This window comes from Salvelinus alpinus, chromosome 7 (assembly GCF_045679555.1).
Source record: "Salvelinus alpinus chromosome 7, SLU_Salpinus.1, whole genome shotgun sequence".
NCBI classification, from domain to species: Eukaryota; Metazoa; Chordata; class Actinopteri; order Salmoniformes; family Salmonidae; genus Salvelinus; species Salvelinus alpinus.
The window spans coordinates 54,099,371-54,121,211 of NC_092092.1; the positions used below are offsets into that span (position 1 = coordinate 54,099,371).

At 42.4% G+C, this 21,841-nt stretch overlaps 2 protein-coding genes across 2 annotated transcripts; one reads left to right on the forward strand and one right to left on the reverse strand.

Moving 5' to 3' along the window:
- LOC139581888 (smoothelin-like protein 1) lies at positions 1-3,805 on the reverse strand. The gene is made up of 5 exons (XM_071412094.1): positions 3,536-3,805; positions 1,522-2,696; positions 1,310-1,424; positions 1,070-1,221; positions 1-829 (listed from the first exon to the last, which is right to left on the reverse strand). The coding sequence occupies exons 1-5, from the start codon at positions 3,614-3,616 to the stop codon at positions 475-477; spliced, it is 1,878 nt and encodes a 625-aa protein (XP_071268195.1). The 5' UTR covers positions 3,617-3,805; the 3' UTR covers positions 1-474.
- An 8,098-nt stretch (positions 3,806-11,903) lies between these two features.
- Positions 11,904-21,143, forward strand: LOC139581201 (equilibrative nucleobase transporter 1-like). Its single transcript, XM_071410709.1, has 12 exons — positions 11,904-12,162; positions 12,336-12,465; positions 13,670-13,716; positions 13,885-13,961; positions 14,225-14,317; positions 14,432-14,571; positions 14,775-14,893; positions 15,057-15,200; positions 15,783-15,890; positions 16,294-16,480; positions 16,655-16,778; positions 18,602-21,143. Exons 1-12 carry the CDS (start codon positions 11,976-11,978, stop codon positions 18,719-18,721), a joined length of 1,476 nt encoding a protein of 491 aa, XP_071266810.1. The 5' UTR covers positions 11,904-11,975; the 3' UTR covers positions 18,722-21,143.
- Positions 21,144-21,841: the final 698 nt, after the last annotated feature.

A 21,841-nucleotide genomic window follows, 5' to 3' on the forward strand; every position in this document is an offset into this window, starting at 1 on the left:
TCGTTTTTTAAATATTTTTTATTCAAGATAGATCACCATGAACCCAAGGGCCTTTTGAATCCTTATTAGGGCTGCAGTGAAGACGTACTTAATAACTTTACCCATAATAAAAACATACATAGGTTGTCTTTCTGAAAAATAAATCGAAATAATTCATTATAATATACATTGACGTTTTATTTTTCTGTGCACAAACTTCGACAACAGACATGATAATGAAATTGGAAAGAACACAGCATGTGTTAAATATTGTTTAAAAAGTCACAACAGGTTACAATTTACACACATTGTTGTAATCTGAGTATAATTCCAAACCTTCACAAAGCCAGCTTTTGAATATACAGTAGTAATGTGTCACTCTTTAAGAAATTATGCTCATACACGCTAAACACTTGTCGTGTTCCAAACTGTAAAACTATACTTCATCATGTGTCTTATTTGAATCTCTTTTCCATTAATTTTTTTAGCATTAGCTTAAGCCTGTGCTTCAATTAACCCTCTAACTTCTCTTTCCTCTTGCTCTTTCTCTACCGCTGAGCTCTCTTCACTCTCTTTCTCCCTTCCCTCATCCCCCCCTTCTTGTTGACCATCTATCTTCCCAGTTTCCTCACTCTCCTCCTCTTTCTTCTCTGTAGTGGTTTCTACCTCTTCATCTTTCATCTTTTCACCCTTCTTCTCCTCTTCTTCCTTGTCCTTCCTCTCCTTCTCTATTTTGGAGAGGTGATGACAGAGTGCCTGGACATAGGTGAACACACACATAGGGTCTGGGCTGTTCCCCATCAGGATCATATCACCAACCTCCAACAGGGGGCAGCAGTCAGCCATGGTCCTTTGAGAGAGAGAGAGAGAGAGAGAGAGAGAGAGAGAGAGAGAGAGAGAGAGAGAGAGAGAGAGAGAGAGAGAGAGAGAGAGAGAGAGAGAGAGAGAGAGAGAGAGAGAGAGAGAGAGAGAAGAGATATGGAGGGAGAGAGAAAGGATGATGAATCATTTACAACACACACACAGACACAAACATACACACACACACACACACACACACACACACACACACACACACACAGCTTTGTACTCTGCTGTGTTGAAGGCCAGGGTGAAATTATTCTCTCTCTCAGATGAGCTCAGCGCTGAGAAGTCAAAAGCGTCCGGGAAGAAGCGATGGATGAGTGCACAGAACGCCAGCCCATCACACCATGATGATGAGAAGTTCTCTATGGAAACACCCTGGGAAAGAGAGGGTATGTTGTCAGGTAGGGTTATGGTGCTCCAATGTCAGTACCTCTGGTGTACACGATCATCAACATCCCCTCACCTCATATTTGCGTGTTTTGTTTTGACACCATGAAAGCACTTTCTGTTTGATTGACGCCCCGTTTGCCACAGCCATAGATGATCTCTGAAGTTTGAAGTTGCGGACAACCGGTGTCCTGGAAATATGTGAAAAGACAATACAATTATTGCTATAAAAAAAAGATTAAACGTGAGCATTTTGCAGTTTGTCATATTGGACATGTCAGAACTTACTCAGAGTCATTTTTCTGGAACTTTGCTATGATGTCCTTTTTAGTGGACGGCCGGGCAGAGCGGGCAGAGCTCCGGGGTCGGGCCACAGAGGATGGGGTAGAGGCGGTGTGATTCACGGCACTCTTTCTTTTGGTCTTTCCTTGCTTCTCCACCTCCTTGCTTTTCTCTTTAACCTTTCCTCCTCCTGCCCCTTCCTTTTCTTTTACTGGTTTGCTCTTGTTCTCCGGTGCCTTCCCTACCTCTCCCTCTCCCTTCCCTCCCTCTCCCTCTCCCTCTCCCCCTCCCTTCCCTCCCTCTCCCTTCCTTCCCTCTCCCTCTCCCGTCCCTGACTCTCCCTTCCCTGCCTCTCCCTTCCCTGCCTCTCCCGTCCCTGCCTCTCCCGTCCCTGCCTCTCCCTTCTCTCCCTCTTCCTTCCCTACCTCTCCCTCTCCCTTCCCTCCCTCTCCCTCTCCCTCTCCCCCTCCCTTCCCTCCCTCTCCCTTCCTTCCCTCTCCCTCTCCCGTCCCTGACTCTCCCTTCCCTGCCTCTCCCTTCCCTGCCTCTCCCTTCCCTGCCTCTCCCGTCCCTGCCTCTCCCTTCTCTCCCTCTTCCTTCCCTGCCTCTCCCTTCCCTGCCTCTCCCGTCCCTGCCTCTCCCTTTTCTCCCTCTTCCTTCCCTGCCTCTCCCTTCTCTCCCGCTTCCTTCCCTGCCTTCACTTTTCTGTCTTTCCCTTTATCTCCTTTTATCTTCTCTTCTGTTTTCCCCTCTCCTATCTTTTCCCCCTTCCCCTTTTTCCTGGCAATATTTTCTCCCCCCTTCTTTTTGTCCTCTTTCATATCCTCTTTCTCAATCTCTCCATTCTTGACCACCTCTTGACCCTTTCTATTCTTGTCCTCTTCCTCCTCCTTCTCTCCCTCCCCCTTCTTCTCTCCGTTCACCACTTTGGGGTCTTCTGTTTCTCCGGTGTCTGCACCTTGAGACATTCCCTCACCCTTACAAGCCTCTTCACTATTAACCTCAATGGCTTCGGTTACTGGCTGAGACTCCTCTACATTTCCAATGCTATCCCCTGCTGCCTGTTCCGGAGCTTTCTCCGTATTAGCCCCAGACTTAACCACATGACCTTCCACTGTGTCCTCCGCCAGGTGGTCTCTCTTAGGTGGGTCACACTCCTGCGCTGAAGCCTCTCTCTTTGTCTGAGAGACAAACCAGATAAGATTACAATTGGTTATTCTGAACAGTTGAGGTAGTTTTGGTTAGGGTTAGGGACAAACCAAAATGGTAAAGGACAGAACTGTTGTTATAGACCTGATTCTAAATCAGTTGTTTAGGGGAGAGACGATGTAAAGTGACATTATAACTAGTTCAGAACTAAAATAGAAAATGTGTCTGCTTCACTCCAGGGAATCCCCATAGTTACGTTGGTACTCAAAACACATACCTCCGACTGTAGAGTTGTTTATGGCTGTAATATTACACGCACATTTTGTATGATGTTTTATGGCTTTAATTACGATTCCAACATATTACATGTTTATGTTGTTTTTAGTTATGCATTAAGATGCATAAAGTTGCAGACAGTACAGTATGTTGGAATTATGTTAGGTAAGTGAACTGTCCCAGGTGTCACATCAGGTTGTGACTCAGAGTGGTGACTCATCTGTGGAAATAAGATAGACGCACATGTGTGTGTGTGTCCGTGTGTGTGTGTGTTGAGAGAGAGAAAGAGATAAACATTCCTGTGCCAGAGTTTGCCACGGGAACAGGTGTAGCCCAGCACTTAGGTTATACCCAGGCAGCCACAACCACCACCAAGTCCTCCCACTATCTTCGCTCCATATGCATCTGACTACAGCGCAAATACATCTAACAAGCCTGCCACCTCATTGTAAGGCTACATGACTTTGTCGCAATACCAAAAAGTGTGTATTGGTTTGTCCGTAGGTGGTTGAGGTTTGTCTCTGTATGCATTTCGTCTTGGGGTTGTCTGTATCTGTTTATAGGTCTATTTCCTTCATCATCAACACACACATACCTGATTGTTTTTGTTGTCCTCCGTCTGGTTGGCTGTTGCGTCGTTCCCAGAATCCTCCTGGTGGAGTGATACATCGTCCATGGTTCCGTGGACTTTCTGTGTTTGTTAGTCCAACTTCCTCTGAAACATAAAGTAAAATCAGACTCTTCCTCTCCAAGGTTATCGGACTGATCACTCAATATCTATGTTCATTAAATGTCCAACTTTCATACAGTCAGTTTAGACTCAACGTTCTGGTCTAGGCAGATTTCTCTCTTGCTCTCTCTCTCTTTCTACCTCTCTGTCTCTCTCTCTGAAAGTGCTGTCTGGTGTGTGTTGTTTAGTAAGTGCCCCCTGCCACCCTCCTGCCTTGTGAGGATTCCGAGCCACTTTATCTGACCTTCAGAACAACACAGGGTCCAGAAATAGAGCTAGTGACATCGGCACAGTCTAACAGCCAGGACAGCTGCATCTGCTCTGGAAACCATGGGTACACAGACATATACACACACACACACACACACAAACACACATATGCATACATACACACCTGAATACACACCTACATAGACAGACAGATAGACAGACAGGCACACACACACACTCTCAAGTCAAGCCCTAGCAAACAGATTTGCATAGTCAGGACTCAAATTAAATTGAATCCTTACCCCAATGACCTACTTAATCTCTAAGTAAATACACTCATTCAGACATAAGAGTTCAAGCTTGAATCCTTAATGGTGGAACTGCCATGTCTATTTTCGATATTACAACAGCAACGAAGTAACTGCAAACAAAGAACACTGTTTTTCCCCCTCTGACATCAATGCACGCATGATAGAAAAAGAGCATATGTAAAAAAACAAAATGATCACCACCATGCTCTGCTTCGTCAACAAAACCAAAAACAATAACAACAGCCGCGGAGTGGAGAGTGGCGCTGTTTCCCTTGCTGCGGATTCCATCTTTAAGTCCAAGTCATACAGAGACAACACTTCCATGTACTCATGCGGATACTCTTTGATGCTGCCAAAAGAGTGTGAGTTGTGTGGTAGGAGAGGTGCAGCCCTTACCTTGTGTGGTACATGTAGCCCTCTGGGTTCACTGTGGTCACCGTGTCCTGCTTTCGCTCTCTCTCTCGGTCTCTCTCTCTCTCTCTCTCTTTCTCTTTCTAAACTGAAGTGACCAGTGAGTCAGTTGGTGTGAATCTGTCTCTCTTTCCTCCGTTAGTCTCTCTTTCTCTCTCAATTCCATTCAAAGGGGCTTTATTGGCATGGGAAGCGTGTTTACATTGCCAAAACAAGTGAAATACACAGTAAACAAAAGTGAGAAGACACAAAACAACATCAACAAAAAACAATTTGAATTTAACAGTAACCATTTCACTCAAAAAGTTTTAGAAAGCGAGAGAAGGGTTTCTTTTTTATCATAGCAGTGTTCAGAGGGGTTGGGTTAAATGCAGAAGACACATTTCAGTTGAATGCATTCAGTTGTACAACTGACTAGGTCCCTTTCCGTAAAATAGAAAATGTGTCTGCTTCACTCCAGGGAATCCCCATAGTTACAACAATATAAACGAAACATGCAACAATATCAAAGATTCTGCTGAGTTAGAGTTCATATAAGGAAATCAGTCAATTGAAATAAATTCATTGAGCCCTAATCTATGGATTCTAAATGACTGGGCAGGTGTGCAGCTATGGGTCGGCCAGGCCCACTCAACGGGGACCGAGCCCCAGCCAATCAGAATGAGTTTTTCCCCACAAAAGGGCTTTATTACATACATAAATACACATCAGCACCCTGCCCCCCCCCCCCCCCCCCTACCCTCAGACGATCCCGCAGGAGAAGAAGCCGGATGTGGAGGTCCTGGGCTGGCGTGGTTACGCGTGGTCTGCGGTTGTGAGGCCAGTTGGACATACTGCCAAATTCTCTAAAATGACTTATGGTAGAGAAATGAACATTGAATTCTCTGGCAACAGCGCTGATGGACATTCCTGCAGTCATCTTGACAATTGCATGCTTCCTCAAAACTTGAGACACCTGTGGCATTGTGTTCTGTGACAGAATTGTACATTTTAGAGTGACCTTTTATTGTCCCCAGCACAAGCTGCACCTGTGTAATGATCATGTTGTTTAATCAGCTTCTTGATATGCCACACCTGTTAGGTGGATGGATTATCTTGACAAAGGCTCACTATATATAAAATGTTCACCATATATATACAGTTGAAGTCGGAGGTTTACATACACTTCGGTTGGAGTCATTAAAACTCGTTTTTCAACCACTCCAAAAATGTATTGTTAACAAACTATAGTTTTGGCAAGTCGGTTAGGATATCTACTTTGTGCATGACACAAGTAATTTTTCAACAATTGTTTACAGACAGATTATTTCACATAATATTCACTGTATCACAATTCCAGTGGGTCAGAAGTTTACTAAGTTGACTGTGCCTTTAAACAGCTTGGAAAATTCCAGAAAATTATGTCATGTCTTTAGAAGCTTCTGATAGGCTAATTGACATAATTTGAGTCAATTGGAGGTGTACCTGTGGATGTATTTCAAGGCCTACCTTCAAACTCAGTGCCTCTTTGCTTGACATCATGGGAAAATCTAAAGAAATCAGCCAAGACCTCAGAAAAAAAATTGTAGACCTCCACAAGTCTGGTTCATCCTTGGGAGCAATTTCCAAATTCCTGAAGGTACCACGTTCATCTGTACAAACAATAGTACGCAAGTATAAACACCATGGCACCACCCCGCCGTCATACCGTTCACGACGGAGACGTGTTCTGTCTCCTAGAGATGAACATACTTTGGTGCAAAAGTGCAAATCAATCCCAGAACAACAGCAAAGGACCTTGTGAAGATGCTGGAGGAAACAGGTACAAAAGTATCTATATCCACAGTAAAACGAGTCCTATATCGACATAACCTGAAAGGCTGCTCAGCAAGGAGAAGCCACTGCTCCAAAACCGCCATAAAAAAGCCAGACTACGGTTTGCAACTGCACATGGGGACAAAAATCATACGTTTTGGAGAAATGTCCTCTGGTCTGATGAAACAAAAATAGAACTGTTTGGCCATAATGACCATCATTATGTTTGGAGGTAAAAGGAGGAGACTTGCAAGCCGAAGAACACCATCCCAACCGTGAAGCACGGGGGTGGCAGTATCATGTTGTGGGGGTGCTTGCTGCAGGAGGGATTGGTGCACTTCACAAAATAGATGGCACCATGAGGTAGGAAAATTATGTGGATATATTGAAGTAACATCTCAAGACATCAGTCAGGAAGTTAAAGCTTGGTCGCAAATGGGTATTCCAAATGGACAATGACCAAACATACTTCCAAAGTTGTGGCAAAATGGCTTAAGGACAACAAAATCAAGGTATTGGAGTGGTCATCACACAGCCCTGACCTCAATCCCATAGAAAATTTGTGGTCAGAACTGAAAAGGCGTGTGCGAGCAAGGAGGCCTACAAAGCTGATTCAGTTACACCAGCTCTGCCAGGAGGAATGGGCCAAAATTCACCCAACTTATTGTGGGAAGCTTGTGGAAGGCTACCCGAAACGTTTGACCCAAGTTAAACAATTTAAAGGCAATGCTACCAAATACTAATTGAGTGCATGTAAACTTCTGACCCACTGGGAATGTGATGAAAGAAATAAAAGCTGAAATAAATCATTCTCTCTACTATTATTCTGACATTTCACATTCTTAATATAAAGTGGTGATCCTAACTGACCTAAGACAGGACATTTTTACTAGGATTAAATGTCAGGAATTGTGAAAAACTGAGTTTAAATGTATTTGGCTAAGGTGTATCTAAACTTCCGACTTCAACTGTATATACTGAACAAAAATATAAACGCAACATGTAAAGTGTTGGTCCCATGATTTGTGAACTGAAATAAAAGATCCCAGAAATGTTCCATACGCACAAAAAGCGTATTTCTCTCAAACTTTGTGCACCTGACAGTAATATGGAAAAATAGTCATCAATATATGGAATAACACAGAATCCCAAAGACCAAACATAATGTTCATAACTCTGTTCTTCAGTTTTATGACATCATCCAATGCCAATCTAAGCAACTCTCTCTCTCTCTATATATATATATACCCCTGATGTCCCATCAAATGTACGTCCCCTCGGTCTTTCTCCACTCTCCAACTCCCTGCCCACTTAACAGCGTATCTTTTCATTCAACGCAAAACAGTTGGCTTTTAAAAATAAATGTCTATCTTTCTTTCTTCTCTTTCTCTCCCCGTCATTATCTTCCCCTGATGCCTCCCCAACCCGCTCCTCTCTTCTCCACATTTCAGCGGCTAAAAATAAGTCAACACCTTCTGGAGTATCTCCCTCTCTCCGATTCATTCTCTGGTGGACATCTATCAGTGTTTTCAGCCCGCTGTTACTGAAATTAAAGACTGTATTACCGCATCGAAAAATGTACAATGTGAATGTGGTAGTAAAGCTGTAATGACCTTACTTAAGAGGGAAATTATTGTTTAGATTTTTCTTTTTACAGTTGACAGAGCTGATTCAAAAAAGTGTGTTGAGTGTGTTAGCAACTAAGTGTTTGTTTGTGTGTGTTTGTGTGTGTCTGTGTGAATGTGCGTGAGAGAGACAGAGAAATTAGTGAGCTCCAGTGTTATCTCTGTCACTGTTGTGGGATTATTACACACTCTGCACCTGATTTTGAGTGTCGTGTTTTCATCGCCTCCTCATCTGAGCATGTTTGAGAGGTTTTTCTTCAGTGAAGGTGGTCATTGTCAGTGGTGGAAAAAGTACCCAATTGTCATACTTGAGTAAAAGTACAAATACGTTAATAGAAAATTACTAAAGTAAAAGTGAAAGTCACCCAGTAAAATACTACTTGAGTAAAAGTCTAAAAGTATTTGGTTTAAAATATATTTAAGTATTAAAAGTAAAAGTATAAATCATTTCAAATTCCTCATATTAAGCAAAGCAGACAGCACTATTTGCTTGTTTTTAAAATGTATGTATAGCCAGGGGCACACTCCAACACTCCAATTATTTACAAAATATGCATTTGTGTTTAGTGAGTCCACCAGACCATAGGCAGTAGGGATGACCACGTGTTCTCTTGATAAGTGTGTGAATTTCACAATGTTCCTGTCCTGCTAAGCATTCAAAATGTAACAAGTAGTTTGGGTTGTCAGGGAAAATGTATGGAGTAAAAAGTACAATATTTTCTTTATTAATGTAGTGAAGTAAAAGTAAAAGTTGTCACAAATATAAATAGTAAAGTACAGATACCCCAAAAAACTACTTAAGTAGTACTTTAATGTATTTTTACTTGAGTACTTTAGACCACTGGTCATTGTCCACATATTCAGTAGTTGCCCTTTGTTTATCTTAATGCACATTGCTATATTGCCTCCTAAGTAACATAAGTAAATATAGTATCCTTGTTGAACACCACATTATATAGCCAGTTTACATCCAGGCATAATCAATCAGATAATAATCTCACCTCTCCATAAAACCAGGAGTGAAAGACCACTGGAGGGCGCTGTCAGATTTGGAGACTGCCGTTGACTGTTTCTCTCACAACCAAATGTCATGCCATAGGTTATGGAGGAACGTCTTTGGTCTTGCCCTGCCTAAACGTTTCACCTCAAAAAGTTTAAACTGGATATCCAACGTCAAAGTTAAAACCAAAGGTGGTATTTCTAAAATATCTCTGGCCAAACACATTTTGAACATCCATCCACTCACATGTCAACAATCCCGCGAAAACAATGGAATGCCTGCCTGAGCGAGAATGTTCCACTAGCTAGCTAACATCTGAGACGTTAATTTACATATTTTGGGGGGGTGAGTTGGGGAGGGGTAGCTAGGTAAATTAGACCTGTAGCTAGCTACCTAGGTCTATTTCCACAAATTATGTTTGACATGTTTAGGAATAGAAACAGTTGTGAACCTTTATGATTTTTTTGGGGATATCACTCATAATTGTCGTTATTTGCAGCGAGTCAACTTTACCCCCAGCTAACTAACGTTAGCTAAAAGTCCATAGCTAGCTAAATTACATCATGTGTGAAAAAGCTTGCCAAGCGGCAAGAAAGATGTATAGTGTCTGACTGGTGTCTAACCAGCATGCAACACGCAAATGTTAGTGTGAACTAACATTGGCTAGCTGGGTAGTTAGTAATAATTAACGTTATCAATAATTTTTTTGTTTATTGAAATATGTTTCCAGCCTCGTTAATGTTTGTCAGTCTTCGTCCTTTATGATCTTATCTGTCAAGCCACTCCAGTTGCATATTTAATTGTGCAAGCCACAGAAGTTTGTAATGTACCTCTCGGATAGGTTGAGGCCTATTCTTCTCCCCTTTAACAATAACAGACCAATGCTTGTAATATCAACAGACAACAACCTAGAAAGGCAGCACAGCAAGAAAGAAGACACTGCTCCAAAACCTCCATAAAAAAGCCAGACTATGGTTCGCAACTGCACACGGGGACAAAGATTGTACTTTTTTGGAGAAATGTCCTCTGGTCTGATGAAACAAAAATAGAACTGTTTGGCCATAATGACCATCGTTATGTTTGGAGGAAAAAGGGGAGGCTTGCAAGCCTAAGAACACCATCCCAACCGTGAAGCACGGGGGTGGTAGCATCATGTTGTGGGGGTGCTTTGCTGCAGGAGGGACTGGTGCACTTCACAAAATTGATGGCATCATGAAGCAGGAAAATTATGTGGATATATTGAAACAACATCTCAAGACATCAGTCAGGAAGTTAAAGCTTGGTCGCAAATGGGTCTTCCAAATGAACAATGACCCCCAAGCATACTTCCAAAGTCATGGCAAAATGGCTTAAGGACAACAAAGTCAAGGTATTGGAGTGGCCATCACAAAGCCCTGACCTCAATTCTATAGAACATTTGTGGTCAGAACTGAAAAAGTGTGTGCGAGCAATGAGGCCTACAAACCTGACTCAGTTACACCAGCTCTGTCAGGAGGAATGGGCCAAAATTCACCCAACTTATCTTGGGAAGCTTGTGGAAGGCTACCCGAAACGTTTGACCCAAGTTAAACAATTTTAAGGCAATGCTACCAAATACTAATTGAGTGAATGTAAACTTCTGACTCACTGGGAATGTGACGAAAGAAATAAAAGCTGAAATAAATCATTCTCTCAGCTATTATTCTGACATTTCACATTCTTAAAATAAAGTGGTGATCCTAACTGACCTAAGACAGGACATTTTTACTAGGATTAAATGTCAGGAATTGTGAAAAAAGTTTAAATGAAAGGTGTATGTAAACTTCCGACTTCAACTGTATATATATTTATACAGTACAAGTCAAAAGTTTGGACACACCTACTCATTCAAGGGTTTTTCTGTATTTTACTATTTTCTACACATTGTAGAATAATAGTGAAGACATCAAAACTATGAAATAACACATGGAATGATGTAGTAACCAAAAAACTATTAAACAAATCAAAATATATCTTATATTTGAGATTCTTCAAATTAGCCACCCTTTGACTTGATGACAGCTTTGCACACTCTTGGCATTCTCCAAACTTTTGACTGGTACTGTATATATTAGCGAGTGCTAATGTGACGTAAAAAAAAGAAGAAGTATCATACTCTCTGTCTCTCTATCTCTCTCTGGGTGATGCCAGCCTTTGACGTGTGCGGTCACGGATTTGAGGAAGTTGCGCTGTGTTCTGGCAATGAGATCTTGTGATCTGAGGTGTAAAAACTTGATTATGATTTTATGAGATCTTGTGGTTGTTATTCATCGTTTACTTGCCCATTTGTAGTTGTCCAGCCCTTCCTCCTTTGACTTTACTGGTAGGGATTGAATGAGTGAGAGACAGAGCACATGGATGTCAAAGACTAGTGCCCTTGATACAGATATGGGAGAGGAGGGGTTGAACTGAAGGGAGGGGAGACTGGGTGGAAGGAAGGCTTATATAAAGTATGAAAAAGAGAGTTAAGACAAGAGAGAGAAGGAGTTGTTCATATGAGTGGCTGGGGGAATTGTTCTGAACCGTGAGTAATGTAGGGTGGGTTCATTTTTCCACATAAATGAAATAATGAATGTTGCAGTGGGGCAGTTGTCTCTTTTTTTATGTGTCTGGTTTCTTTGGCAATGTTGTAATATTACTATGTTTGCATTCAATACGACTGCAGCAAAATGCAATGGCCAGGCGTCACAACGACACAGGAAAGCATTATTTAGGCTATAAGCTATTCAAAAAGGGCATTCAAGAGAGTCATTGACATTTGAAAGCACTTTCAGAGGAGAGAGGATCATTTATTTTTTACCTTCAATTTAGTTTTTTCTCAGTTCTGATTTTCTCTTTTTCTTGTTTTCTCTCTTCAGTGAAGTGACCACCAGGGAAGCTTAAAAAGAGAGAGGGTGAAATTGCGGGCGCTGTGTGTGTGTGTGCGGGACGAGACCATGCTCGGGTGTGAGGGAGGGGCAGGGCTGCGGAGGTGGCTGACCCTGGTCACAGGGCTGCTGGAGTGCCTTTGTTTTGCTGGGGCCGTGTTCGGCTGGGCCTCCCTGGTGTTCGTCCTGAAGACAGAAGGCTACTTCAGCTACCTGTGTGTCAACATCCCCGGGGTCAATGGAATGCAATTCCTAGGTCAGTGACTGAGACGCTTCACCGTCCGGTTTGGAGCACATTCTCAAATGTAGCATTTTTTTAGGGAAATTCACAGTAGAGCGTACAATACAAATACATATCTCATGCACACACACACACCTGTCCATACTGACAGCTCTCTGACTGCCTGTGTGTGTGCGCGTGTGTTTCAGACTGCAGTGGTCAGGATGAACAGTTCTCCCTCATCTTCACCATCGCTTCCTTCATGCCCAACTTTCTACTGCTGCCCAATGGCTTCCTGTTCGACCGTTTCGGCACCATGGCAGCCAGGCTGCTGGGAATGTAAGTCTTTTTTTTGTATAAACATATTATTAAGCATCACTAAGCTGCACAGGGTTCATAACCTATATTCAACCATGATTGATAGTTAGATGTCAATTGTAGTAACGATAACAATCTGGCAAGAGACAACTGACAGAGAGAATGTAAACAGTCAAATGCAGTGTTGTCACTAAAACACGGTACTGAATACAGCTACACGAGTCTTGTCTTATCTTCACTTGAGGCTGTAACTTGACCTTTCACGCAAATCTTCCATTGATCTCAACCACTAATTTGCGCTCAGCCTTGAGTTGCCCGCAAGGATTTGGCCTTACGTGAAGACAGTATACTATAAAGTCTTGTTAAATGTTAACGAATCTGTTCAAAAGTTAATGAGGCTTTAGTTAGTGCCTAATCTCATGGAAGTTGAGATTTCTTTGCGTCTAGTCTGTGCTACCTAATGTGACTGATTTCATGGCTGTTGGACAGAGACGTCAAAGAAAGACACAGATCTATGAAGCACCACATCAGCTGCCTTAGCCTTAGCCATAACAGAGAGCCCTCTGTCTGTCTCTCTCTTTACCATTCTCTCCAACAGTTTCTCTCCGTCCCTGTCTATCGTTCTCCCTGGTTTTGGTATCTAAGTGACGGTATAAAGCATGTGTGTGTACTCTCCAGTGCTAAGTCACTCGTTCTCTGGCTGTCACATCCTGTTATTTCCCTTGGAGGGGTTCCCATGTCTGTTCGCATTATGTGGAGTGAGCTCTGGGAAGAGCAAGGGAAAGGCACAGTGTGTGTGTGTGTGTTTGTGTTAGTGAAAGAGAGAGAGAGAGAGAGAGAGAGAGTAGGCAGAAGGACATGAGAGATATAGTGACTGAAAAGAGAGCCCAAGGGAAAGTGGTGGGGCGGGGGTGTGAGTTGTCTGGGCTTCTAGTTTCTTGTTTGAGTAGATCGGACTCGGTGCTTAGTTATCCAAGAGACGGTGCAAGGCAGAGCCAGGGGATGGTGTCTATGTGACAGCCAGAGAACGAGTGCCAGAGGTTAGGAATGGACGGAGAGTGGACGTGCCAAGCAGAGACAGAAAGAGGGAATGTGAAATAAATGGAGAAGTTGTGTAGTAACTAAGAATGAAGTTGGGCAGGGTGGTGTGTGTGTGGGTGTGGGTTCGACCGCACACCTGGTTGAATTCACATGATGGTTGTGGTCACTTATTCTTATTCTCCAGATCACTGTACACCACTGGTGCCTTGTTTGTGGCCTTTTCAAGTTCAGGTAAAATCCTTGACTTTTCTATAGTGTAATACTATTTGAGAAAAACAGGTTTGATGGCACAGCTTACTCGAACACCATGTTTGATACATTTTTTACAAGATCGTTACACTTTCATCAGCAATTCGCAAGATCTCAAGAGGGATAAGTCTGTTGTTTTTTCTCTCTCAGCTCTGTCCTCTCTCCTCTTCCCGGCGCTGTCCTTCATCGCTGTGGGAGGCATCTTGTTGCTGGTCACAAACATGCAGGTCCGTCCTCTCATATTTATGACCTCCTGAGTAAACATCAGTCATGTACACAGCAGTCCTCAGGGTTCTCTCAGTAAACAAAGAGGACCGTGACTGAGAACATACCCTTGATGTAACCATGGACAACCTTGCCTTGGACCATACATTTGCTTCCGTTTGACCTGGGGGTTTGTCAGTCTGTGGTGTGTACTGATGAGAAACATGAGACACTCAGACACACAGGCCCGGCGAGTTATGTTTCCCCTCTCTGTGACCCCCTGTAGATAGGCAACCTGTTTGGTTCCACTCGCTCCACCGTCATCACCCTTTACAATGGTGCCTTCGACTCCTCCTCCGCCCTCTTCCTCATCATCAAGGTAACATTGTTAAACACACCCGCCCACAGACTATCAGTTGGTAGCTGTCCATGAGTTAATTAAGATGATGATGATGATGATGATGGTGATTCCATCCCTCGTGTCTCCCTCTAGCTGCTATTTGAGGTTGGGATCTCTCTACGTGCCTCTTTCCTCTTCCTGGCTGCGTGTGGCGTCATCCACCTGGTCAGGACCTTCCTCCTGCTACCCAGAACACACATCCCCTACCTCCCCCCTGAAGGCTACACCTACGGGTAAGAACACATCCCCTACCCCCTCCACAGCACAGCGGCTGGACAGAAAATAGACCCAGGGAAAGAAGGGAATAAATGTCTGCTGAATGTTTGTTGCTCTTAGAAGAAGGTCCAACAAATACTAGAGACCCCCAGCACACCCCCTGGTCTTTCTGGCCTCCCTGTGTGATTCTAACCAGTGCTGCCGTTACTTCCTGTGACAGGATGAAGAGCTGTGGTCAGACCAACACCTTCAGCCCAGAGCAGGCAGCAGCCAACGGCAACATGCAGAGGGATGATGTCACGGAGGAAATGCCTTTTAACAAGGAGAGCACAGAGAAAGGTGTGTAGATTTAGGTTACCTTGATATCAGCTCTGCTCGTTCCCTGGTCCCAAATATTCAGGATTAGTTGCCCGTACAGACCTTGTTCACTACAATTACATAATCTTACGTGAATTTGTAACTGATTTGACCTCTCTAACCCCCTACCTCCTCCTCTTCTCAGTGGCTACTTTCTGGGAGTGTTTCCTGTCCAAGTTCTTCATCTGGCACCTGGTGTGGCTTTCCGTCATGCAGCTGAGGCACTACCTGTTCATCGGCACCCTCAACCCCATGCTGCAGAGACTGACCCAGGGAGAACCCTCTCTGGGTACGCACACAATTGTCTATTGACAGGCATTATAGTTCAGTCTTAAACATTTATAAATATCATATTGATGTTTAATAAAGTTGACTTAAAGTGTTACCCTTTATTTTAAAATTACTGTCCATTTTCTCCAGATTTCTATGAAATATGACATATAATTAATTACAATAATTGTAATTATTTTCCTTCCAATTTGTTTATTTATTAAGTATGTTAAAAAGCAGCTTTTTTGTGTTGGAATGGTGTGGGCTTATAGCGGTCATTAAAAATATTCATGTGAGTAGACTGCTGAATGGCCAGCTCATCCTTCTCAGGTCGATGACATCATCCTCTATTAGGAAATAGCAAGCATTTTTGAAACGGTCTGTTTGAGAAAATAGTTTGAGGTGTTTTTTTAAAAGTGTTTTTTCTCCAATTGATGTTTTGGCCACAAATACGAGTATAGGATGAGTCAACAACATTATTTGGGAATGAGTTAACATAATATTAACTTTTAAAAGGTAGATGTTCCCAGACATTTACTTTAAAGTGCTACCCTTCTCTCTTTTTAAGCACGTCCTTATTCCGCTCTGTTTATCCCTGCAGTGAGCACGTACACCAATGCGTTTGCTGTGACCCAGCTGTGTGGGGTGCTGTGTGCCCCCTGGAACGGCCTCATCATGGACCGACACAAGGGCAAGCCCAGGACCCCCGGTACCAACCTCACCTATACACACTACTACAACCCACCTACAACACACATGTGAAACCTCACACACTCACACTCCAAACCAAACACACTAAGACTGTTTTTAGACTCGTACCGGCGTCAGATTTGTATTTCTCCAGATTTTGTATATGTTTTTATTACATTTTACTGCAGGAACATTTGGCTTGAAGAGCCTCTGACTTTGCATTACTGCTCGGAGGGAGGTAAGGGAAGTGGTAGTGTCGGAGGTGGCCTAGAAATGCCATGGAGAAGATGGAATTGAATAGAGATTTGCGTCTTTGTGTGTGTGGGTACGTATGTTTGGTGTGTGTACATGTGTTTCTTGTGTGTGTACATACTGTATATGTTTGATGTATGTGTATTTGGTATGTGTGTGTGTGTGTGTAGGAGTGAGTGAGAGGGAGGCAGACCTGCGTGCGTCCGTGCTCTCCCTGACCCTAACGGCGCTGCAGTGTGTCCTGTTCTCCATCTGTGCCTCCACCCCCTTCCTCCCCCTCCAGTACCTCACCTTCATCCTGCAGGTCCTCAACCGATCCTTCCTCTATGGAGGCCATGCAGCCTTCATCACTATTGCGTGAGTCACACACACACACACACACACCAGTTGTTCGCAATAACAAACATAATGGAACAGGATAAGGGGAGCACGGATAGACGCCAACACCTTCTTAGCGTCATGCTTTTGTACCGTAGTAACAAATCAATTGAATGATTTCTCTTGCCTCCCTCTCTCTCTCTCTCTGTGTAGTTTTCCTCCCTGTCACTTTGGGAAGCTGTATGGTATGACCATGGCTCTGTCTTCAGTGGTTTCGCTGCTACAGTACCCCTGCTTCATCCTGGTCAAAGGAGCGCTGGGAGGAGACCCACTATACGTGAGTGGAGCTACTGTCGTTAGAATTACCAGATATACTACCTTTACCATTGGCAGTGTCGGGGAAGCTACTTTGACGATACGGTTTAACAAGTTACCGAATACTTCACACTGGAAGAGGTCAAGCTACTCTAAAGCTACCCTTAAGACAAATCTAGTTTACTTTACTGAAGTTACTTTGTGATAAATTATCATATCTAAATGTCATAGACTAGAAATAGCAAGAATAAATCACTCTGGAGTCAGATGTTAACAGAACGTGTAATTTAGCCCAGTAAACACAAAAACTGTTTCAAGTGAGAAGTAGGCAGGTCTGATGCCGAAAAAGAAAGGAAATTCCTACAGTGTTGGGGAGTAGTGAACTACATGTAGTTCAACTAGTCATTTAATTACATTTTGCAGTAGCTTGGTGGTAGTTGAACTAAATTCTAATCTAGGTAGTGTTTTCAGTAGTTTATTGGTAGTTGAACTAAATTCTAATCTAGGTAGTGTTTTCAGTAGCTTGGTGGTAGTTGAACTAAATTCTATTCTAGGTAGTGTTTTCAGTAGCTTGGTGGTAGTTGAACTAAATTCTAATCTAGGTAGTGTTTTCAGTAGCTTGGTGGTAGTTGAACTAAATTCTAATCTAGGTAGTGTTTTCAGTAGCTTGGTGGTAGTTGAACTAAATTCTAATCTAGGTAGTGTTTTCAGTAGCTTGGTGGTAGTTGAACTAAATTCTAATCTAGGTCGTTTTCAGTAGTTCATTACTTGTTTGCCATGTAGTGATGTAGCTAACTACTTGAACTACACACTACTTTTTTGGCTAAAATAAAATATGGGTGAGGGTAGGCAACAATTTCCTTTTCGGCATCACACCTGCCTACTTCTCACTTAATACATCGTTTTTGTGTTTAAGAGACTAACACAATCTGTTAACATCTGACTCCAGGGTGATTACGCGTTCTGTTAACATCTGACTCCAGGGTGATTACACGTTATGTTAACATCTGACTCCAGGGTGATTACACGTTCTGTTAACATCTGACTCCAGGGTGATTACACGTTCTGTTAACATCTGGCTCCAGGGTGATTACACGTTCTGTTAACATCTGGCTCCAGGGTGATTACACGTTCTGTTAACATCTGACTCCAGGGTGATTTGTTCTTTCAATTTGTAGTCTATGACATTTCAGATTTAGATATCATAATTAGTAGTTTGGAAGTTAGTGAAGTACTTTTTCAAAATAACTTTAATAAGTAAAGTTTATTTTTCTTAAGGGTAACTTTAGTGACTATGAACTTAACTTAGCTACTAATTAATTAGTAGCTTCTGAAACTATATTTTCAGAGTAGCTTCCCCGACACTGGTTAGCAACACCGCTACATGGGGCGGCAGGTAGCCTAGTGGTTAGAGCGTTGGACTTGTAACCGTAAAAGTTGCAAGATCGAATCCCCGAGCTGACAAGCTAAAAATCTGTTGTTCTGTCCCTGAATAAGGCAGTTAACCCACTGTTCCTAGGCCGTCATTGAGATAGGAATTTGTTCTTATTGCCTAGTTGTTTTGACTTGCCTAGTTAAATAAAGGTAAAATAAAAAAATATATATAAAAAAACATGCCAAACAAGTAATTAACTACTGAAAACACTACCAAGATTTTAATTTATTTCAACGACCTCCAAGCTACTGTCATTAAATGACTAGTTAAACTATATGTAGTTCACTACTCTCCAACACTGGCCATTGGTAGAGCTTTTCAGCTCTAAAGTGGAGTTATTGCAGAGTGGATGATCCCATCTCCCTTACCCCACCTCCTCACTCTCTTTCTTCTCTCTCTTCCCTCTACAGGTGAACATAGCTCTGACATTACTCAGCCTGCTGGCCTTCATCCATCCTGTCTGTGTCTATCTGCATTGTCGTGGCCTGGCAGCCCGGAGGGGTAAACCCAAGGACTCACCTTCCTCTTAGACCAGCTCTAAAAATACTTTCAAACGGTCATTTCAGCCCTCACTCCGCTGTTAAAACACCAGTTTGTATATACACACTCCCCTACATATTTATTTGGACAGTGAAGCTGAAACTTTTATTTGGCTCTATGCTCCAGCATTTTGGATTTTAGATCAAATGGTTTATACTGTATTAGGTGACAGCACAGAATGTCGCCTTTTATTCAAGGGTGTTTTCATACATACGGTGCCTTCGGAAAGTACTCAGACCCCTTGACTTTTTTCGTCATTTTGTTACATTACAGCCTTATTCTAAAATGGATTAAATTAAATTAAATCCTCATTAATCTACACACAATACCCAATAATGACAAAGTGAAAACAGGTTTTTAGATTTTTTTTGCAAATTTACTACAAAAAAAACCACATACCTTATTTACATAAGTATTCAGCCCCTTTGCGATGAGACTCGAAATTGAGCTCAGGTGCATCCTGTTTCCATTGATCATCCTTGAGATGTTTCTACAACTTGATTGGAGTCCACCTGTGGTAAATTCAATTGATTGGACATGATTTGGAAATGCACACACCTGTCTATATAAGGTCCCACAGTTGACAGTGCAAAAACCAAGCCATAAGGACGAAGGAATTGTCCGTAGAGCTCCGAGACAGGATTGTGTCGAGGCAAGGATCTTGGGAAGGGTACCAAAAAAATGTCTGCAGAATTGAAGGTCCCCAAGAACACAGTGGCCTCCATCATTCTTAAATGGAAGATGTTTGGAACCACCAAGACTCTTCGAAGAGCTGGCCGGCCGGCCAAACTGAGCAATCGGGGGAGAAGGGCCTTGGTCAGGGAGGTGACCAAGAACCTGATGGCCACTCTAACAGAGCTCTAGAGTTCCTCAGTGGAGATGCGAGAACCTTCCAGAAGGACAACCATCTCTGCAGCACTCCACCAACCAGGCCTTTGTGGTAGAGTGGCCAGATGGAAGCCACTCCTCAGTAAAAGGCACATGACAGCCCGCTTGTTTCAGTTTTTAATTTTTACTAAATTAGCAAAATAAATAAAAATAACATTTGCTTTGTCATTGTGGGGTATTGTGTGTAGATTGATGAGGGGGAAAAAAACTATTTAATACATTTTAGAATAAGGCTGTAACCTAAAAAAATGTGTAAAAAGTCAAGGGATCTGAATACTTTCCGAAGGTTTAGAAATGAATGCACTTTATGTATATAGTCCCCCCCACCATTTGAAAGTGTTATAAGTAGAACACCTACTTTAGCACACCTACTCATTCAAGGGTTTTTCTTTATTTTTACTATTTTCTACATTGTAGAATAATAGTGAAGACATCAAAACTTTGAAATAACACATATGGATTCATGAAGTTACCATAAAAGCTTGAAACAAATCAAAATATATTTTATATTTGAGATTCTTCAAAGTATCCACCCTTTGCCTTGATGACAGTTTTGCACACTCAAATTGTATGACCAATTTATGCAGAAATCCAGGTAATTCCAAAGGGTTCACATACTTTTTCTTGCCACTGTATATATATATTCTTATACCACTCCTTTACTTAGATTTGTGTGTATTAGGTATTTGTTGTGGAATTGTTAGATTACTTGTTAGATATTGCTGCAGTCGGAACTAGAAGCACGAGCATTTCGCTACACTCGCAAAAACATCTGCTAACCATGCGTATGTGACCAATAAAATATGATTTGATTTGCCTCTTAAAGCACTATTAACTAACCGTGCACTGTGACACTGCTGCCCAAACCCCTACACTCATGTTCTACATTGTAGGATCCAGGCAGTCAAGGAAAACATATCTAGTGTTTATTACGCCGTTTAGAATAATGATTCATGAATGTGATAATCAGTTTGATGTATTTTAGGAATTCTAAGTCATTTACAGATCGGAGAAACTGCTCAGTTGGACGGGAGCAAGAAGATGTTCAGATGATGAGATTATGTCTGGCTTTCAACATAACCACACATACTGAACCACCATACATACACCATACCATACTGAACCACATGTTCCACCCTGGGTCCCCAATGTCTCAAATTCCAAAAGAATTCAAAACGGAGAGAGTCTGAGAGATCATTTTTGTCAGGAAAGACTGTACAGGTCTACCACCTACTGGTTTTAACTGGGGGAAACAGCCTGTTTCCAGATGGCCTTTACTTCTCCTGTGAACAAACCATGTCAAGGTGAGGGTGCTTTAAAGCATTAAATCAACTAATCACATAACAGCGATAACCTTTATTGGGTTCACTGGCGATTTTGTATGAGAAAGCAAGTGTTGCACAGCACGATCAGCACCACACTGAATATACCTGAGTGTCTGGTATATATACAAGAGTTAGAGCACCTATGCCTTAAGCATTGAAGTCAACAACATTGAAGAGACCATTACATTTGTATTGGAAATGTACTGTATTTATTGTAAAAGGGATTACTTCACATTGTATTATGCATATAATGCAGTATACTTTACCTGACGACTCACCAATAATTGATTTCCTCTGCTCTATCAATCGCTACATACATTAAGTCTGAAACTGCCATCCTAGAAGTCATTTGAGGGACTTCAAAATGAGGGGCGTTGTGCAAAACAAATTAGTCAGCGATCGGGTGGTCTCTAACAAATGTAACCAATCAGAGTATCAAAGTTGATAATGTCTTCATGTAGGCTGGCTCTGATCTGACCTAATGTAGCAGGTGTAAAAGAAACGCCTGAAACAAGATCCACTACATACTGGTCTTGAGAAGAAAATAAAAAACTGTCGGGGGAGGTTCTCTTCTGCACTGTTCAACCAATCCAGTAAATGTGGAGGGAGGAGTTAAAATGGAGTGTCGCCTTGTTAACGTTCAAAAGTGGAAGCCATGTCACAGGCTCTTTCCCCCCCCCCCCCCCAAAAAAAGGAACATCCGTAGGGATCCGTTGTAGGGGACTCGGCAGAGGCTAGATCTGGCCCAACCCATCGGGACCAATCAGAACGGTTAGAATGTGTTCGCATTGTGGGGAGGGGGGACAAATCCAGACTCATCGTGGAGAAGAAACATCAGTTGATCGGAAGGATGTGGATGGGTAGCCAGGCAACAGTATGCAAGGACTACTGTATGCA

Coding starts and splice junctions, on each gene's coding strand:
- LOC139581888 (XM_071412094.1), bottom strand. CDS start 3,616: ATGGACGATGTATCACTCCACCAGGAGGATTCTGGGAACGACGCAACA. Junction 1,425..1,521: donor TTCCAGAAAAATGACTCTGA/GTAAGTTCTGAC, acceptor ACATATTTCCAG/GACACCGGTTGTCCGCAACT. Junction 830..1,069: donor CTGGCCTTCAACACAGCAGA/GTACAAAGCTGT, acceptor TCTCTCTCAAAG/GACCATGGCTGACTGCTGCC.
- LOC139581201 (XM_071410709.1), top strand. CDS start 11,976: ATGCTCGGGTGTGAGGGAGGGGCAGGGCTGCGGAGGTGGCTGACCCTG. Junction 13,717..13,884: donor TGTGGCCTTTTCAAGTTCAG/GTAAAATCCTTG, acceptor TTTCTCTCTCAG/CTCTGTCCTCTCTCCTCTTC. Junction 14,572..14,774: donor CCTGAAGGCTACACCTACGG/GTAAGAACACAT, acceptor TTCCTGTGACAG/GATGAAGAGCTGTGGTCAGA.